Genomic DNA, 19137 nt, shown 5'->3' on the forward strand with positions numbered 1-19137 from the left:
AAACATATTTTCCCTGCTTTGTCCCAAGAGGGATTTAAGACTGTTTGATTTTTGTAAGTAGTCTTTCCAGTTCATCAATAAATCAATTTCTTATTTTTAAGCATTAAAAAAGTAAAACATTGTAATGATTTTATTTCCAGAAGCAAAATTTTCTTATATTACTCAACATTCTATTTTTTATCAAAAATTTAAGAAAAACAATTTGGAAAAATGCCTTCATTAAGCAGTATGTTTTATATATTGATAGAATTTCCCACTGCATAGATACCATACTTTTTCAAAATTAAGGCTCTTTGTAGCTTCTCACTTTCGTTCATCTCTTCATTTTATTTTATATACTTTTGTTTTCCTTAGACTCGCACAGTCAATGAATTCTTGTTTTAAATAGTTCATAAAAAGTATTTGGGAGTACTCATATGAAAATGATGGTTGTTCTCATAATTGTGTCCTTCTTTGTAGGATCCAAATCTGAAAAAAAAAAAAAAAGTAATTGACATATACAAACCATTCAGAAAGATATGTAAAATTTCATATCTGTAAAATATGAAAAATTTTGTAAAATTTCAACCATCACCTATTGTGGTTTGACTTATCTGTCATAAAATCAAGAGAGATGTGATCAATTAATAAAACAGCAAATGAAGAACTAAAAAAAAGTTTCATACATATGGGAAAGGTATATGTACTTTAACCTTCGAAGTCCTCTTTCCATAGTTATGGATCATTCCAAAAGCATAACTGTTTAAGAATTATTGGCTGATAACATTGATGAAAAATAAATCCGAATTTTCTCTCTAGTCCTCAGCTTGAATAATATCCATTTTACAGGTTAAAAGATCAAGAAAACTGATATGTTATTCATGTTACAATTATGCATTTAAAAAATCCATTTTGGCACACTTTCAACTTCTCCGTCTAGTGCTCACATGCTGTAGCTTAACTATTTACTTTACTGGTAAAAACTCAATTACATAGCTCTAGCAAATGAAATCCTTGACTTCCTTTTCCTCATCAGCAATCACAATATCCAAATAACCTCCATAATGTAGGAAACAGAACATATGATAAGGAATATTAAAAACTTGCCCAACAGAAAACAATGATAAGGAATATTAAAAACTTGCCCAACCTTTGACCCTGCTGTTCCACATCTAGAATTGAGTCGTAAGGAAGTATTCAAGGATATGTTCAAAGATTTAATAAAAAGCCTCTGGAATACTTTTTATAATAATGGAAAAATAAATGCAAAAATAATTAAATTGATTAGCTAGAGTTTGGTATATCTGTACAATGGGATATTATGCAATCATTTAAAAAGTATTTTCAGAAGAATACTTTTATTATGCAAGAAAGTTCATAATATACTATTTGGATGAAAAAAATCAGGTTAATAAATAGAATGAATAAACATATACACACATACGTAAATATGTTTCATACACTTACACAGTTGAAATAATTGTGTGATATATATGCATATAAAAAGCAAAGATGTATTCAAAAAGATTACTAGTGATAACTTTTGAATTGCTTATCTCTCCACCAGAACATAAGCCCCATAGGACAAAGACTTGGTCTTATTCACCACTGTGTTCGGTGTCTAGCACAAAGCCTAGCACAGTGCTGGCATCATGGGACTCAATGAATATCTGTTGAATTAAGGAATGGGATTTTTGGTAAATTAGTATTGTTTGACTATTTCTATTTCATAAGTTTTCATATGTATATATTTTTTGATAAGGAATTTTTAAATTAAGGCAGGCTTTCTACTTATACTTCCATTATTTTCATAATTAAACTAAATGGGAAAGCAGATCTAGCTCCCTTCACAGTTGGTTTGGATCAATATGCAGTTGTAATTATCCAAAAATATTTTATTTGTATTTCTCTACACTCATGGTATATAGAGAATAAGGAAACAGGAAAGCTTTTGCTCCCAAGATCTGGTTCCATTTAAGAAATCACCTCAATCAGCAAAAGAGAGAAACTATTTTACTTCTACTGTTACTGCTACAAATATTATTGTTCCTATTGCAGCCGTTGACTACTGAACATTCACCAAGCACTAGTCTAAGAACTTTATGTGTCATTCGAATCTCAAATAACCTCAGGAAGTAGGCATTACTATTTTTCCCTGCTTGCAGATGAAGACTTGAAGCTGAGAGAAGTTAAGCAGCTTGCCCACAGTTACTTAGCTCTTCACTGGCAAAGTGAGGGTTTGAACTGGGCGGCTTGACCCCAGAGCCGATGCTCTTCACAACCACATTACACTTGCAAAGACTGAAAATGAATACAGTAATGGAAGCAAATCAAGACTTGGCTATAGCTCTCCTTACATGCATTATCTACATTATGGTCCAGTTTCTTCATCTTGTAAGGAGAGACAAGAAAAAAAAGAAAGGAAATGGATAAATGTCCTTTTTTCCCCCAAACAAAATGATCTCTCAGAGTTGCTATTAGCTGGTAAAAACAGTAGAAACGTCTAGTAATGCTAAATATGACATGTTCTGGGTTTGGTTTTATACAGACATTTCCTCTCATTATCCAGTCATGGGAGGAGAAAAGAGCACATACTCCAAACCACATGTTTTGCTACAAATAGATTTCCAGATAACCTCTGTTTAAAACTAAACAAAACCCAACATATTTCACATGGCAGAATATCTGCAATGGAAATGAATGATCCACTCTCCATAGTCTCAATCCTATCTGCACGTTAGAATAACCTGGGAAGATTTTTTTAAATCCAAAGCCCAGACCGCTGATGAATTAATTGGCCTAGGGTGGCGCCCAGGTAGTGGTAGCTTCTGAAAGCTCTCCAAGAGAGTCTAATGTACAGCCAGCACTGAAGATCACAGCGACCCAATGACACTAACAGGCTTCCTACCTACTTCTTAGCTTCGTCACTGACTAGCCATGTAACCCTAGTGAAGTTACTTCCTGTTCCTCTGCTTGAACTCATTTACCTATAAAATGGAGATGACAAGAGTACCAACCCAATGAGGATTAATTGAGATAACATGCAAAGAAAGCACTTGGATCAGGGTCTGAGAAACACTCATATATCGTCTATCATGATGGCTGGTGATAACGATGATGACACCGATGTGATCTTTTTTACCTGAGGCTGGGACTACAACATGTTTCTCTACCCTAGAAAGCAGGCATCGTAACTTCAACCCAAGCAGGATTTTATCATCTTTAACATGAGTTCTCTTACCTGAACGAAACTCTAGATCCAAATATAATTTGTAGTTCACTGTGGGATAATATCAAGGTCCCCAGAGGAGATGCTGTGCCTCATAACTGTAGTCTACAACATAAAGGAGCTCACTCACCTGGGATTGAAGTGAATTTTCTCAGGAACTTCCCTGTGGTCCGTGACTACTTTCTGGTTGTCTCTATAATTAATGGGATCATCAGGGATTCTAAATTTGGCCATCTGAATTTCAGAGTCACTCAGTTCAGCATGGGAGATCCTTGCATAACCCAATCTGTGGCAGAAATAGAAATGGTTTGTAAAAGTTTTATTGTCATTCAGAAATTTGATGAGATCTACTAGATAACACCTTAATTATTAAGCCAATTTCCCATTTCTAACTCTACTATGTATATCACTAGAATTACCTTGATTTATTACTTGGAATATCTATCGACCTATTGCTTTTATGATATAAATAGGTAAGGAATATGACATAGATTTAATTAACTAAACACGCTTGGCAACCTTACTCTCCTTTTTTATACTAATGAATATTCTGTCTATACAAATTGCCTCTCACACAATATATTTTGGAATATACATAAAATATTCATTTTTTTGATATGGGATGATATTTTTTTAAAATATAATTTACCTAGAGACCTCACCACAATATAGTAGTGGCTCTAACAAGTTAGTTAACTTACCAAGATTGCATAATTTGAAGTTGGCAAAGCTGGAATTCAAGCCCAGTGCTTTTTTATTCCATGGTCCATGCTGTTTACACCATACCATACTTATCATACTTAATAGGTTATATAGTGTCCTCTATGTATAATTAAGCTTAATTTGCTTAGCCATTTATTCCTTCTTAAATCATTATAATGGCTATGACTTGAAAAAATGTTAAACTACATAATGAGCCAAATCAATGTTTATAAAAAGTAATAAAATTAATTAACTGCTTCCATAAAGTTTTTCCCTCCAGGATAGACCTGAAAGATCACAGTAATAATAGATTTTTTTAAAAAATCAAACACCTATGCTCACCTGATCAGCCCTCGATACATAATGTATTCACACCATCTGTCTTGATCTGTGCTGTCAATATCCTAATAAACAGAGAAGAGAATGTTTAAAGCATAAAACAGTGCTCTATTCTGAACTGCCAAAAAATGTGTAAGCAACAGTAATAAGTATGCCTTTGTGCATGCTATTTTCTCTGCCTGGCTCCTTCTGATCCTTTAAGGCCCAAATTGTTTATTCATCCTACAGATATATCTGGAGCACCTGCCATATGTCCATCCAGCTCTTGTACTAGACGCTCAGAGTACAAAGATGAACATGGTCTATAGAGGGAGTTAGGCAGAGAAATCAACAATTACAATCCAGTCCCTGGCTCCCTGCAGTTTTCCAAGTCTCTCATCTCAAACAGAATTTACTGAATCTTCATCGGTCATCCTACATATGCACACCAGCTGCACTGTGTATGGTTATTTATTTATATGTCGCCGCCCTCCCCTTCCTGAGCTGAGGAATTCTTAATCACTTTGGCTCCCTGGTACTTAGCATGAAACCTGGCGTTTGGCAGGCACTCAGTCTGTGTTTGTTAAATTGAATCACTGGAAATAAACACATTTGCGGAGTAATCATGAGTCTTTTTGATGTTGAAAGCTTGAGACCAGGGTGGTTTTTCATCAAAGAAGCAGAATATACATTTTTTTTTTCTATAGCATGTTGGGAAAACTCTAAATATGGAGGGAGATTTTATACCAAAGAAATTTTCATTTTCTTCTTTTTAAAAATCCTATAAATAAAAAATATACCCAACTTTTAACCATTTATCAATTTTACTATTAAAATTTGATTTAAAACATTTTTAAATCACAAAAAGAATATACCACAATTTATTAGCTATTTCTTAATTTTTTTGTAAGCTTGGTGGTAGACATATGGATACTTGTTAATTAATCTTTACTATTTTATTTCCCACACATATATATACATTTATATATATGTATACATAAAAATTGTAATAAATTTTAAAATTTAAACAAAAATTTTAGTGATAAAACAAATTTTTAAAAAGGACTGTTCTGGTTTGCCTTGGAAAGATAAAAATTTAGTCATTTAGCTGTATACACTTGAAATAATAAACTGAATATGCTTAACTGTCATTTTATTAGGTTTTAAAAAGATACTGTCAAATTTTAAGACTGTAGAATTTAAATACTCATCTCTTAAAGAGAAAAATCTGTTCATCCAAGCATTTATGACCAAAACCACTCTCTGCATTAATAAACTTCTTGATAGAAAAAGCTATATAAGAATCCACTGCCAATCTTGATACAGCTTCTGACCATAATCGTGGAAACCAAGAAATGATTAAATAAAAATCAAATCAAATTCCTCTTCCCCAACACTATACATATGCCTTACACACACACACCACACACACGCACACACTTATACACATACAATGTGAGAATTCCCTCTTATAAGAGTGTAATTTTTCCTTAGACTTGCCAAATATCATCTTATCTAACATTCTTTTTACTTCATAGACTATGTACTTATACATTTATCTTATTCGATTTTATAGATAGTCAGACATGCATCATGCATATATTTTAGCCACCACTTATTAAGTGCCTCCTACATACAAGGCTGAGGGCTTTGCAGGCGTTTGCTTATACTTCATCATCATAACCTTACAATACAATAAGGTGTGCTATCACCACATTACAGATACAGACATTAAGGCCCGGAAAGGTTATGTAACTTGCCCCAGGTCACACAGCTAATAAATGCAGCACCAGCTAGGCTAGTCAATGATAATGGACCACATGGAGAGAGAGGCCCAGCCAACAGCCAGCACCAAGGCCCCAGACATGTGAGTGGGGCCATCTTAGACCTGTCCCCTCAGTCACAGCCAAGCCATCAACTGACTGTACAAGTGAACAGAGGCAAGAACAGAAAACCACCAAGTCCACCCACAGAATTTTAAGAATATTAAACCATTGTTGTTTTAAGCCACTAGGTTTGAGGTGGTTTGTTGCATAGTGGTAAATGAGTGATGCAGCCTCTGTGATTCCACACTCTCCATGCTTTTTACTCTCTGACCTCTCCTTAATCTCTTTTCTGAGATAATCTGCCTTCTCTTCCCTCATCCATCACTCCCATGATAGCCACATTAAATCAGGGGTAAATACAAGTGTTGGAGGTCAGTTTCCTAGAATTTCCCTTCAGAGATAACTTGTTTATACTCTTGGGCCCTTCTTCATCCCCTCTTCTATCTTGCTAACGAGAACATGGATACTGCCTTCTTAGACCATGAGGCAAACTTGGGAATGGAAGCCTCAAAAAGTGGAACCACAGATAGAAGGAACACATTCCTGACACCAGAGTGTCATACCAGTGCTGAATCACCTGCCCAGACTTTTACATAAAGTATTAGACTTCTGTAGCCAAAAATAGAAAATGAAAAGAAAGAAAAGAAATACATTTATCTATTATTGAAGCCACTGTCACTTTGTGTTTTCTGTCACATGCAGAATACCCTCATTATGCCCCGTTCTCCTTCACTTGTCCTTCCAAGCACTTGATAAGATGAATAACCTTTTCTCTCTGCAGATATTATTTCAAGTCATGAAGCAGAAAACAAAATGTAAAGGACTAAGACATCTACATGATGCTTAACTAAATATAACAATGGTATTTCTCGTTATAAATTAATGCAGTTAGCATTTTGGTGTATGTGTCAGTCTCCAGGATTTGATTTGTGTCAGTTCCCCAAAGTGCACTGACAAATTCAAGCGTTTTAGACATGAATAGGTAAGGACGAGTGCAGTCCTGAGGCCGTCTAGCTGATCAGCCAGCCTCTTTGCCATTTTATTTTACTTTTTACTCTTGACATCGTAATTAACTTCCATAATGGGGCAGATTATATTTTTGAAACATGCTATAATAACTCACTTTCTGTACAGTATTCTTATAATGTGATTTTGATACCCTTTAATGGGTCTTATATGTCTTCTACTTGAATGTGAGCACGCTGCAACAATGGCAGAAGTCACACTATATAACTTATAAGGCTAGGTAATACAAGGCAATACAGTTTCTTTCTGGTTCTCTTGGGACACTTACTCTTGGAACCTGGGCATCATGCAGCAAGGAAGCCCAAGTAGCCCATGCATGGATAGAAACCAGGGCCCCGAGCCAAAAGCCCATCTGAGCTCCTAGTCAATAGCCAGCACCAACATGCTACCTGTGAGTCATCTGCAGTCCCCAGCTGAGCCACCTAGTTTCACGGAGCAGAGATGAGCTATCCCCACTGAGCACTGTCCCAGTTGCAGGTACATGAGCAAATAGATAGTTGCTGTTATTTAAAGCCAGTACATTTTTTGGTGGTATTTCTATGCAGCAGTAGGCAACTGGAATACATATTAAGTTGTTGGGGTTTTTTCCCCGCTTAAAAATGAAGAAGATTTTAAGATTGTATTACCTTCACATTGCCATGTTCAATGAGCTGTTGATAATCTCTGGAACCAGGTGCTGAAGTGATATATCCCAGAAATATCACTTGATTAGAGCTACTTTTCAGTAGTTTTGAAACAGCAATAGCCTGAAGTTTTCTGTCTAGGTCATCTCTAAGAAAAATGCAAAAGTGTAAATTTTTTGTATTGCAAAACAATTGTTTAAACATCTCAGGTACCTAAGTTCCCAAAAAATAACTTCAGTAGAACACAAACCCAGAATAATTCCTACTTGGGCAAATGTCTTAATGTTATGGAAATGAACCAGATACAGTGCTTCAATTGAGTAGGCTGACAAACTTTTGACTAAGGACAACATGATTTTCCCCCACAAATCATTTGGAGTCAAGTTGATTTAAATATTTATTTTAAAAACAGCATTTGTTCAACTTTTCATCAGAAGAAATTATGTCACTGATCTGAGACCTGATAATCAGTACTGCAGCCAAAGACTGATAGAGAATCCTAACATTCACAGAACACACCTGGCTTATGTAACCTACTCAGCTCCCTCAAATGAACACTTTCTAAAAGAGGCTCTCCTGGTCAAATTCTAGCTAAACAGGATACTTTATTATTCTAAGCACTGTCAATATATAACTGAAATAATTAGGCAGGTTCATCAAGCTTTTGGCAGGTTTACAGTCAATCTATTTGAAGAAAACTAGGGCCATCATATTTAATGTGATCCAGCCAGAAAAACTGAAACAAAATGAACTTAATATAGAGAATCAGTTACCTAGGTGATGAGAAGCCAAACGGCAGTGAGTGAGGCAACCAGAGTTTAGCAACAATGAGAAGCCAATATCACCTCTAGAGCAAGAGAAACAACACGAGGAGATGATATTCTCAGAGTCCAAAAGCTAGCCTTGGCTGGTGGGAGATGGCGCTCTAGAGGAGGCTGCCTGGAAGGACCTGGGGCCACAGAAGATACTCAGCTGCTGTGCGAAGCACCAGAGAAAGCAGAGAGAGGATGAGAAACACCCTGGCTTCTCCCCTCCTCCTGCCTTGCAACCTTGCACTATGCCTCCCATTGGCTACACCTACCCAGAAGCCAGAAGGCAACAAACTCTGGAAAATGTGGTTCCCTGCAATGCGTAGCTGAGAGGAAGACAACCCAGGAATGAATCCAAGAGCAAACAGGCAGTAAAACAAACACAGGCATTTACCGAGAAAGATAGCTAATGAATGATTGATTAAGAAAGAAAGCAATGACAAAGGAAGATAGAGGGAGACCCCCGAGGACCAAGAAGATTGGAGAAACCTCATTAAGGTAGGATCTAAAGACAGGTCTAAGCTCAGATATGTATGTGTGGACAGCTGAGTACTATTAAAAGGTATCTCAAGAAACGGAAGCGTGAAAAGAATGGCCATTTGTTTAACATCTTTGATACTGAATTCTCATAACTGAGAGGCAGGCGGCATTTAGCTCTATTTTTAAATGAGATTAACATGCATATGGTTATTTTCCGTCTCCCCTATGCAGCAGATCCATTCTTGGCCCTTCTCTATGCCCTTGGAGTCTGACCCCTGCAGATTTCATCTCCTGGGCTCCCATGTCTGCTGACTTCCAGTTATGTTTGGCCAACAGGAGGCATCAGCAGGAGATGAAAAGTTGGAGGAGAGAGAAGTCAGGGCATTTCTTCCACAGCCCCTCTGGCAGTAGCTACATTCCCCCTGCCTGGTGGCCTCTCTTCCAGGTTCCAGATTTCCCTCTGGGAACACTATTTCCTCTGCCCTTCCCTAAGGATGGTAATGATTCCCACTGTTACTAGTGTCTGAGTGCCTTAGCATCTCTCTTATCTGTTCCTTTAGCCTTCCAACGTATTGGTAAGTAGTCCATTAAGTCTGCAGTGAATTCTGTTCCTTCTGATACATGGAACTAGGATTTAAATCTAGGTATAGAAAATCCCAAAGTCACTGCAACAGAGATAGTGTTTTCATATAAATATATTTTAGCAATATATTATTGGAAAATAATCTATGAATTTGGTCTTATAGTTTCTCAGGAGATAAATCTTATCCAGTGATAAAAAGAAAAATAGAAAATATATGTATGGATATAAGGGAGAGGGAGAGAGAGAGAGAATACATACGTTTTCTGTTTTCTTATCTGTTGATATTTGATTAGCCCTATAAACATTATCATGTGGGCTGAAAAAGAGAATTTTATCCGATTTTCAGAGATAAGAAGACTGAAACTCACTGAGGTTATGTTACAGCAGAACCAAAACTAGAACACAGGTTTTCAAACTACAGGTTCTGTGCTCTTTCCCCTTTGCACATGTATGCATGTTATAGATAAAAATACAAAATGGTAATTAACTGGTGGCTCAGTTAATGGCTTAAAATTGAATAAAAAGTGACGTGTACCTAAAGACTTCTAAGAAACACTGCTATTTCCTATTTATTGGCTGTAAGGAGATATTTGTGTAGTCAGCAATTTAAAAAATCTTATTGAATCAGCTAATTACATGCACAAGCATTCTGTAATTTATTCCCGATATTTCACGCTTGTATGCCATAATCACTAGAAAAATAAAATCTCTAAATATTTATTCACAGTAAGAATTTATTTAGTATTGGAGAACAAGGCAAACGAAAACATGTAATGATGGTCTCACAAATTATTCGAAGCACGTTCTTCCTCATGTCACTTGTGGGGACATGGACTGTGCTTCAGACACGGCAGGTGCTTGATTTGTGCTTGATGAATGAATTCTTAAGCTGCCTGACGTACTTTACATTTAGAGTTGTCTGATTTGGTTTGATAATAATGGCCAGAATTAACTGAGCACTTACTATATTTGTATACTTTGCATGAGATAATACATCTCATTTCTCACACGAACTCTATAAAATAGGCAAGATTATTGCTCCCAATTTACAGATGACAAAACCGAGGCTCAAGCTAAATAATTAGTGAAGGATACTCCCGAATTAGGATTCAAGCCACATTGTCTGATTCCAGGTTTTGGAATTCCACACTCTTAACCTTTAGACTACATTGCCTCCCTCCCAGGAGTTACATCTCAGTAAGTGTCAATTACTATTGTTACCGCTGATGTTGTCATTATTATTAAATCAAGTAAGATAGCAAGTAAAGGATATGGTGTTCATCAGAGAGCTTTACAGACATGATTAACAGGCAGTTAGACAAAGCTATACTTCCTCTTTTCCAGACATTCTGAGGGCTGTCTTTTAGTCTTCTCTTCCCTTTCAAGTCTATTCTTCACATTGGGGAGGAGGTTGGAGGGAGTTGAAGGAGGTGGTGGGGAAAGCAAAGGGAAGAAGGAAAGGAGTGGATTCAACTGTTTCTTTGTTTTAAACTTTGCAAACTTTAAACATAAAAGTGCCTATTGAAAAAAAAATAAACCCAATTCAAGTGCAATTTAAAGTCAGTAGAATGAGTTCTGAATGCTTATACTTGCTACATGAAAATTACTGGGGGAAACAGAAGGCATTTCTTCAAACAGCTTTTTTTTAAAGAGAAAATGAACTATCTGTATCATCTATCTTCCAAACATTCTTATTTCTGAGGCAAGCAAGAGTCTGATTAGCGAATGATTCACATTAATTACTTTGGATGGCTTGTTTATATTACTTATACTCTGACTTATTTTGGAAAGTATGCAAGTATACTTTCATAGAGCCACATAACACTGTGAGAAAAAGCAAAGTAACCAGGAAAATAAAGGTAGCAGACACGTTTTGTTTAGGTAAAACTTATACTACGACAAAGTTTTTTCTAATGTTCTGTATGTCACTTTAAAGCTCGGTGGCCTCTTGTGTTATTAATGTGGATAGGACCTGTATGCCCTATTTTATAGCACTTGACATCAGTGTTTCTATTATTATTACAGCGTGTTTACTATGGTAGAGTATAAATTATCTACCTTTATCTTTGCTTTTACAATATATTCTTGGCATTATTTGTGATTTACTCAGTACTAAGTCAAGTCACTGGTTGTGAAACTATTCTTTAGGGATAAAACTCATTCTCCATTCCTCATGTCTCCTTGTAGAGGGACTTTCTTGGAAAGCTATCTTTGGCCTCTCTCTCTCTCCACCCTTTACTTTTGGGAAGGATTTTTATAATTAATTAAGTTTGGAAGAAGTAACTGGGCAGGCTTGTCTCAAATCCTTCTTCTCTCTTCTCCTTGGAAACTGCCCGTTTGCAGACAAGCTATTTTCTGGCTTATTCTACTGACCAAGGCAAGAGGTTGACAGGGCAAACTCTGCCCCTGATGGGTAGCCTTGCCGTTTTTGGAGAGCCAGTGTCATGTATTATCAAGGGATGTATTAGCAGGTCCATATGGATGCATTAGAATTAAAAGTGGCATTCTGATCTCCCTGCCAGATACCTCTGCTTACCTATTAGTTGACTGTGAAAACATGAGGGAAAATAGAATGTCACTTAGTACTCTCAAATCCCAACAATAGTCCCAACTGTAGTAAGCCTGCAGGAAAAGGAAATTTTATTTTTCTACCGTCTAGTTAACCTAATTCCTAGCTATGTGACCCTACTGGACAAGTCATCCAACCTCTCTCAGTCTAGTTTCTTTATCTGTAAAATGGGGCCATAATAGTACTTACTTTATACAAAATGCAGACTAAATACAATAATTTACTTAGCACAGCATCTGCTTGGTAACTGCTGGCTAACATGGCCGTCACTGCTGCCCTCTACCACCGCTAAGGACCACCTGCCTCTCAAATGTTTCTTCAGGTGATTTTTAAAAGCAACAACACAGGATAAAATACTTGGGGTGAAAAGAAAGAAGTAAGAAAGATCACTGCACAGAAATCAAAGTAATGTGTTAATAATATTTCTTGGCATTTGTGTACTGTTAGATAAACCAAAGACACCCACTCATGATTCCCAAAGTGTGTCACAACAAAATCCACCCATTTGTTGGAGATGTTGACAGTCAGTGTTATGGCTGGTGCAATCTCGCCCTCTGGTGACGGAAGAAGGTGATGCTCCGATTTCACAATGGGATATCTTGACAAAACCATAATCCTGTATAGGAATGAAAAGGAACATCATTGTTGGGCCGGCAACATCATGCAGACAGGAGTAAGCAAATGTGTTAAAAAGGGATGTGTCACACTTCAAGCATCCCACTGAGGGGCATTCAGAGCAATAATATGGCGGTTGGCTTGTCAGTTCCCTGCATCTCTGCAATTCAGCCTGTCTCACTGTGTCGCTAAGCACAGCACTTTAACTGGAGACACAAAAAGGGCAGAATTAGTAATACACCAAATTCATTTTACCTGCATTGTCACTCTGACAACATATTTGCATAAACAATTCTAATATTAACACATTTGTGAATGCAAGATCTCACCAGCAAAGCCATGATGTAACAATTTACTAAATTAAAAATTAAAAACCATCCAATAACAATATGAAAACATGGTCTGCCTCACTTGTAAATCAAAGAACTACATATGAAAAGGATGAGCAGAGTTCGGCCTCAGGCGGCCCCTCGCCCCCGGCTGCATGCACACTCTCTCTCTGGCCCCCTCATGCAGGCCCTGCAACAGGGCCGTCTCTACAGTAACAGTGCCTGGATCCACAGGTCCAGCGTTTCCTGTCCTACTCGGCTCTCCAGGTTACCCACAACTGCCTCCTGGGCGTCACTTTACTATCCGGGGCCATCTCAAACATAGCACAATCCTGCTACTCTCCTGGTCATTCCAGCCCCATCAAACAGCATCATCTCCTATCAGGTATTCTGGTCAAAACCCTACATGTTGCCCTTGGTTCTTCACTTCCAGGCCCCTGACATCTAAACCATCTGTAAGTTCTGTCAACTCTGTTCCAAAACAGTTCCTGAATTTGCCCCCTTCTCTCCATCTCCACAGCTCCCGCCGTCATCTCTCACCTGTACTAGTCCATCTACCTCGTCATCTGTCTCCCTGCGCCTATTCCAGTTGCCAACAATCTGTTCTTCCAAGAATAGCCAGAATGATCTTTTAAAAATATAAGTCAGAACAGATCACTCCTGTCTTAAATCTTCCAATAGCTTCCTATCACAACTGAATTAAATCGAGTCCTCAGCACAGATTATGGGGCTCTCTAAGATCAGGTGCCCGCCTGGCCCTCATTTCTTACCAGCCCCCCGTCAGGCACACCAAGCTTGATTCTGCCTCAAGTCTTTACCCTGGCGGTTCCCTCAGCTCTTTCCACAGCTGGGTCTTGGGTCTTTATCACAAGGTTTTTCAAGAGACCTTCCTGGCCATCCTACCTATATGAGCATCCCCTGTTGCCCCTGCTCACCCAGTACTTTCTCTCTCGGTAGCCTGCTTCTTTTTCTACATAGCACTTAATCACTAGCTCAAACTATCTTATTTACTTCTTTGTGTACATGTTTATTTTCTTTCTTCACACTAGAATGTAAGCTCTATGAAGACAGCATTCAGGTCAGACATGCTTACTGTTATAATCTCAGCACCTACCTTCAATGGTTTATAATAGGGAAGAACTGAAAATATCCAGTAACAGGGAAACCATTCAAACAATCATGGAACATGCATATCTTCAACACGTCCTCATCCTCCAAGAGGCATCAGTGGAGCACAGCCGTAGGACTAAGGTTTGACAGTCTCCAAGCCTATGCTGCCTAGTCTCTCAGGACTATGTTCAAGATTAGCACCCAAGGTGCACTCACCCCCAAGTGTGATCCCTTGTGCTTGGACCAAAGTCAGTATAGAAGCCCAACCTCTCCCCCAGCCACATGGCTAAGTCATTGTTCCCGATAAAAGGCTTAGAAGCATCACTCTCCAAAATCGTTATGAAATCTGCCCCTGTTCAGGAAAAAAAAAAAAAAAAGAAATGCATGTGGTGATTCACCACAGTAATGCAAAAACAGTTAGCAAACTTTTACTCATAAATCAAAAACAAAGTAATTCCTGAAGGGTCACGAAAGTAAAGTGGCTCAAATCTGAGCTATAGGGAATTTTCCCATATTTAGTATGTAATTAATACAAGGGGTACCTTAAGAAAATGCAGGAGAGGATAAAAACATAGCTTTTCTAAATTTTCAAATATTCTTAACATCATTCCCCATATTTCAAGTAAGCTTAATGCCTTCTCAAACATTCGATATATGTTCAAAAACAATAGAGTGTTGCACAATAGTGTTTCATTCTCAGGCAAACACCTTCATGATACTGGCACAGAATTAAGTATATTGTTTTTTCCAGACCCTGGCCAGATGTGCCTCAGAGGCCTGTACTCAGGACCAAAAGACTGAAGGCCAAGGAAATTTCTCAGCAGCATTAGACTCATACATGCCCTCAGCAATTTCCCAGGAGACATGCGTATCATTAGGAATAACCAGAATAGTTCAGCCCTTTATGTATCTTGTTCCATGCTCCCTGCAGTTGATCTAAGAACCAAATGCCCACATATTTTCAAGGATGTTTCATACAAAGATGAGCTCCACTGGGCACCAAAACTTAAAAATGGCCCCTTAGGCTCTTGAAAGCAATTTGCTTCACAAATGAGCATGACTCTGAACCATGCTGCCTTTTAATCTGACAGTTTTCTGGTCCCCAGCAGTGGGTCCCCAAATGATAGGAGCCACCAGCAGCAGCATCTCTAAGAGCAAAGTCATGACAAGAATCCCCTGTAGATACCCAATATGAGGCTTTGTTCAGAATCAACTGAATTAATTGCTCTCGAACAAAGACAGATGTGGTTAGAAGCTTAATCCTCCTGCAGTTGCCCATCAAAGTAAAGCCTTTAAAAGAGATTATTTTATGACCCAGCAAACCCTCCTCCTATTACTTATGATCTTGCTCAAAATAAAAGTAACAACGGTAGTCTCAAAACCTAAAACTAATTCCAGCAAGTCTTACCTGTTTGACTGAGCAGTTGAGCTGACCTTTCTAGACTACACCAGCCTTCATTGTCGTAGCCAAACCTGAAAGGCCAGATGGCAGCAGAGACCTCTGTGGCTGGTGCCTGAGAAATAGTTTGAATGGTAGTTCAGGATGACTGAACAATGACAGGTTCCGTGACCCAGTTTTTCCACCTCTTTCCACCAAAATTCGTATTTCAGCAAAGGAATTTTCTTATACACTTGCCCACGTTTACTTCATAGAGATATGTGCAATATAGTATTCTCATAATCTTCTGTGAATTTCTAGCTTGAGCTTAGAAGTCAGGAGGAATGTTTGGAATGCAAACATTTATAATAAGCATTGTTTGTAATAGGAAAAAAAATCAGAAATAATCTGGCTGTTGTTTCAATAGGAAAATAAAAAAATAAATGGTGTCACAAACACATAACAGACTGCTACGTAGTCCTAATAAATGAGTTAAGGCTACATATTTCCATTTGGATGAATCTCACAAAGATAATTTTAAGTAAAAAGTAAGTTGCAAAATATATATGTCAGATGTCATTTAGATAAAGTTACAAACATGGGAGAAAAACAATATTGTCTAAGGATATATCATATTTTGTAACAATATAAAGAAATAGATGAAAATGATAAACACCAGATTCAGGAAGGGGTTACCCTTGCACCGAAAAAAGAATGAGATCACAGAGGGATACATAGAGTTCTTTAACATATTTATAAAGTGATATACCAATTCTAATCAGCTTATAAATGGTGTTACTCCCCTACTGTCCTGGCAAGTTCAAAGTTCAGGAGCACAGTCCCCTTTGAAAGTTCCTCTTTTGGGTCCATGGGTTCAGTTAGAGAATGCACTGCCTAACCCTAACCATCCATCTCAAACTAATACCTACTGATCTACAACAGGGCTCCTGTGGAAAAGTAGGCTGGATTAGAACAAATCCACCATCGCAACTGAAAAAAAAAAAAACTACTTAAAGTAGACCATACAAATTCAGGTCGGGAGAAGGTTAAACAGTAACCTCTCTGCATAGGAGGGTCGCTACTCAACATAAACAGCTTAATGTGCCACCAGCAGTGAATGAGACATTTCATCTTTATACAAGAAAGATTATTCAGTTTAGTGAATGTCATTTAAAGAGAATGGAAACATCAACAGAGGTTTCAAGAAGCATAATATTTGTCAAGTTCTCACTTTACACATGACTACATTTGTAAAATTAACTCTGGATTTTATCACTCCAAAACCTAGTATTCCCTCATTCTTCCAATCTTAGCAAATGCTACCTCCCTCTATGCAGTTACTCAAGCCAGAAAAATAAGTCGTCCTTGATTCCTTCTTTGATAGTATTCCTCTGAATACTGTCTTTCTCCCCTTCTAGAATGTAAACTCCATGAAATCAGGCATCTTGTTCAACTTGTTTACCTCTGTATCCCTGGCACCAAGCACACGAGACATTCAATAAACATTTATCAAATGAATGAATGAATGAATAAATAAAAGGTATTAAATCCAACTGAAATTACTCCTTCTGAAAAGAATCCCTGGCTGGCTTTATGTACCTTCTTGTGACTGATATTATTTGCAGTAATAATGACTAATAAATAAAGGGTACAAGAAAAAGGTCATGTAATTAATTATTTACTTAATCGAGAAATATTTACTGAGTTCTCAGTATGTGCCAAGCACTCTGTGAGGTGCTAGGAGTACAAAGGTAAACAAGGGGAGCATTGCCTGCATCCTCAGTACGGCTTTTCCTTTAGTATGAAAAATTTGCTTGGTAATACAGATTACTAAAATCCAAAGTTAACCCGTAAAATCTATCTTAGCCAAAACTGTAACTCTAACTGCTTTATGAAACTCATGAAACTTTTTATCGGAGCAGATAGAAAGTACAACATTGCAATGACTTATTCTTGCTTCTCCCCACCTTTCTAGAAGAGACAAGATCAATAAAACATTTAAAACTGTAGACAGCAAGACGGAAAAGAAAGAGACAAGAAAACTTCCACGACCCATCAATATACAAGTTACCCAAAATCTCCAAAATCAACAATTATCTGTAAGATTTTTCTTAAGTCAAAGAATCTCACACTGTTGCCTTCAGCAATATCTACCAGACAGTACAAAGCAGCCCATCATAAAATAATTCTTTATTTCATGGTTTAGATATGTTAAATCATGGGATGACAAAAATAACTTCATATAACAAAATCATAAGCAGTTTGCCTCTAGTATATGGGTCTATCCTGTCCCAAGAACCCGCCTACATAAAATAATCCCACTATGTTATCAGCCTCTGACCTAGGTTATGGAGATGGGATCCAGGGCCCTGGGGTCATTAGATTTAAGTCTATAGTTCAATCATAATGGTGAACTGTACAAATGTATATATATAAATATATATATTTACAAAATTATCAATATTTTTAATTACTTACCCTTTTGCCCAATTTCCTCTCATAGGTTTTATGCCGTAGTCCTAATCCTAATAACCCTACACCAACAAGCAGCCACAAAACTAAACAGAAAGAAGAGATACTTATTTAAAAGAAGTTAAGTTTGCTTAAAAAATAATTTTCATGACACTATGAAGCCTATTGACCAAGGATTTTGTGCAAAGGAGAAATGTCTAATTCCTGAGTTAATTTTCATGTGCAGCATGCATATGTAAACCATACTTTAAAACCAAGTTTCAAAGACTTCCCTAAAAATATTCCAGTGATCATGAGGTTAAAGTAAAAATGAATCATTAATATATACAGGAAATAATATACAAGAAAACTGAAACAAGCAGGAAAAAATACCCTGTAAAATCAAGCCCACAACTACTTTAGATATTGGAACTTTCATAATAGCATGCTTAACATGTTTAGAAAAATAAAAGAGGGCATTCAATAGTATGACTAAGGCACATAAGACTAACTGAATGATCAGGAAAATTTGTAAAGAAATCAATAGATTTCTAAAAACAAAATTATATAATTATAATTTAAATTAGAAGCTCAATGGACAAGATAAACAGCAGAACAGACAAAGCTAACTAGAGAATTAGTGCAATGGGACAGCTTAAAAACAAAGGTAGAGAATATGAAAGAGGTTAATAGACATGGGGAAGAGGATAAGAAGTCCTACACATCTAACAGGAGTCATAAAGGAAAGAAAAGAAAGAATGAAAAAGAGGCCATATTTACAGTGATAATGTTGAGAATTTCCAGAATTGATAAGACATAACTCTTAGATTCAGAAAGCCAAAAAGACTCCCAAGCAAGATGAGTGGTGGGTGGTGCGGGGAAGAGGATCTACATCTAGATAGACCACAATGAAACTGCAGAATGCCAAAACAAAGAGAAAATCGTAATAGCTGCCGGAGAGAAAAGACAGACTGACTTCAAAGGAGCAAAAACAGCTGACTTCTCATCAGCAAAAGTAAAAGATAACAGGGGAATATCTTTAATGTGCTGAGAAAAAAAATAACCAACTACGAAAATAACAAATAGAATATAATTTCCAAACTAGAAAAA

General features: G+C 37.2%; 1 protein-coding gene across 1 annotated transcript in view; it reads right to left on the reverse strand.

Moving 5' to 3' along the window:
- Nucleotides 1–205: 205 nt before the first annotated feature.
- CWH43 (cell wall biogenesis 43 C-terminal homolog) overlaps nucleotides 206–19137 on the reverse strand; it is a 52931-nt gene continuing 33999 nt past the window's right edge. Inside the window, exons 6-13 of the mRNA XM_011362653.2 lie at nucleotides 18055–18134; nucleotides 15607–15712; nucleotides 14415–14550; nucleotides 12611–12760; nucleotides 7707–7851; nucleotides 4253–4314; nucleotides 3339–3494; nucleotides 206–468 (exon numbers count right to left, since the gene is read on the reverse strand). Coding sequence (XP_011360955.2) covers nucleotides 390–468; nucleotides 3339–3494; nucleotides 4253–4314; nucleotides 7707–7851; nucleotides 12611–12760; nucleotides 14415–14550; nucleotides 15607–15712; nucleotides 18055–18134 — 914 coding nt within the window. The 3' untranslated portion in view covers nucleotides 206–389. The remainder of the gene's footprint in view (nucleotides 469–3338; nucleotides 3495–4252; nucleotides 4315–7706; nucleotides 7852–12610; nucleotides 12761–14414; nucleotides 14551–15606; nucleotides 15713–18054; nucleotides 18135–19137) is intronic.

This window comes from Pteropus vampyrus, unplaced genomic scaffold, assembly GCF_000151845.1.
Source record: "Pteropus vampyrus isolate Shadow unplaced genomic scaffold, Pvam_2.0 Scaffold77, whole genome shotgun sequence".
In the NCBI taxonomy this organism is placed as follows: Eukaryota; Metazoa; Chordata; class Mammalia; order Chiroptera; family Pteropodidae; genus Pteropus; species Pteropus vampyrus.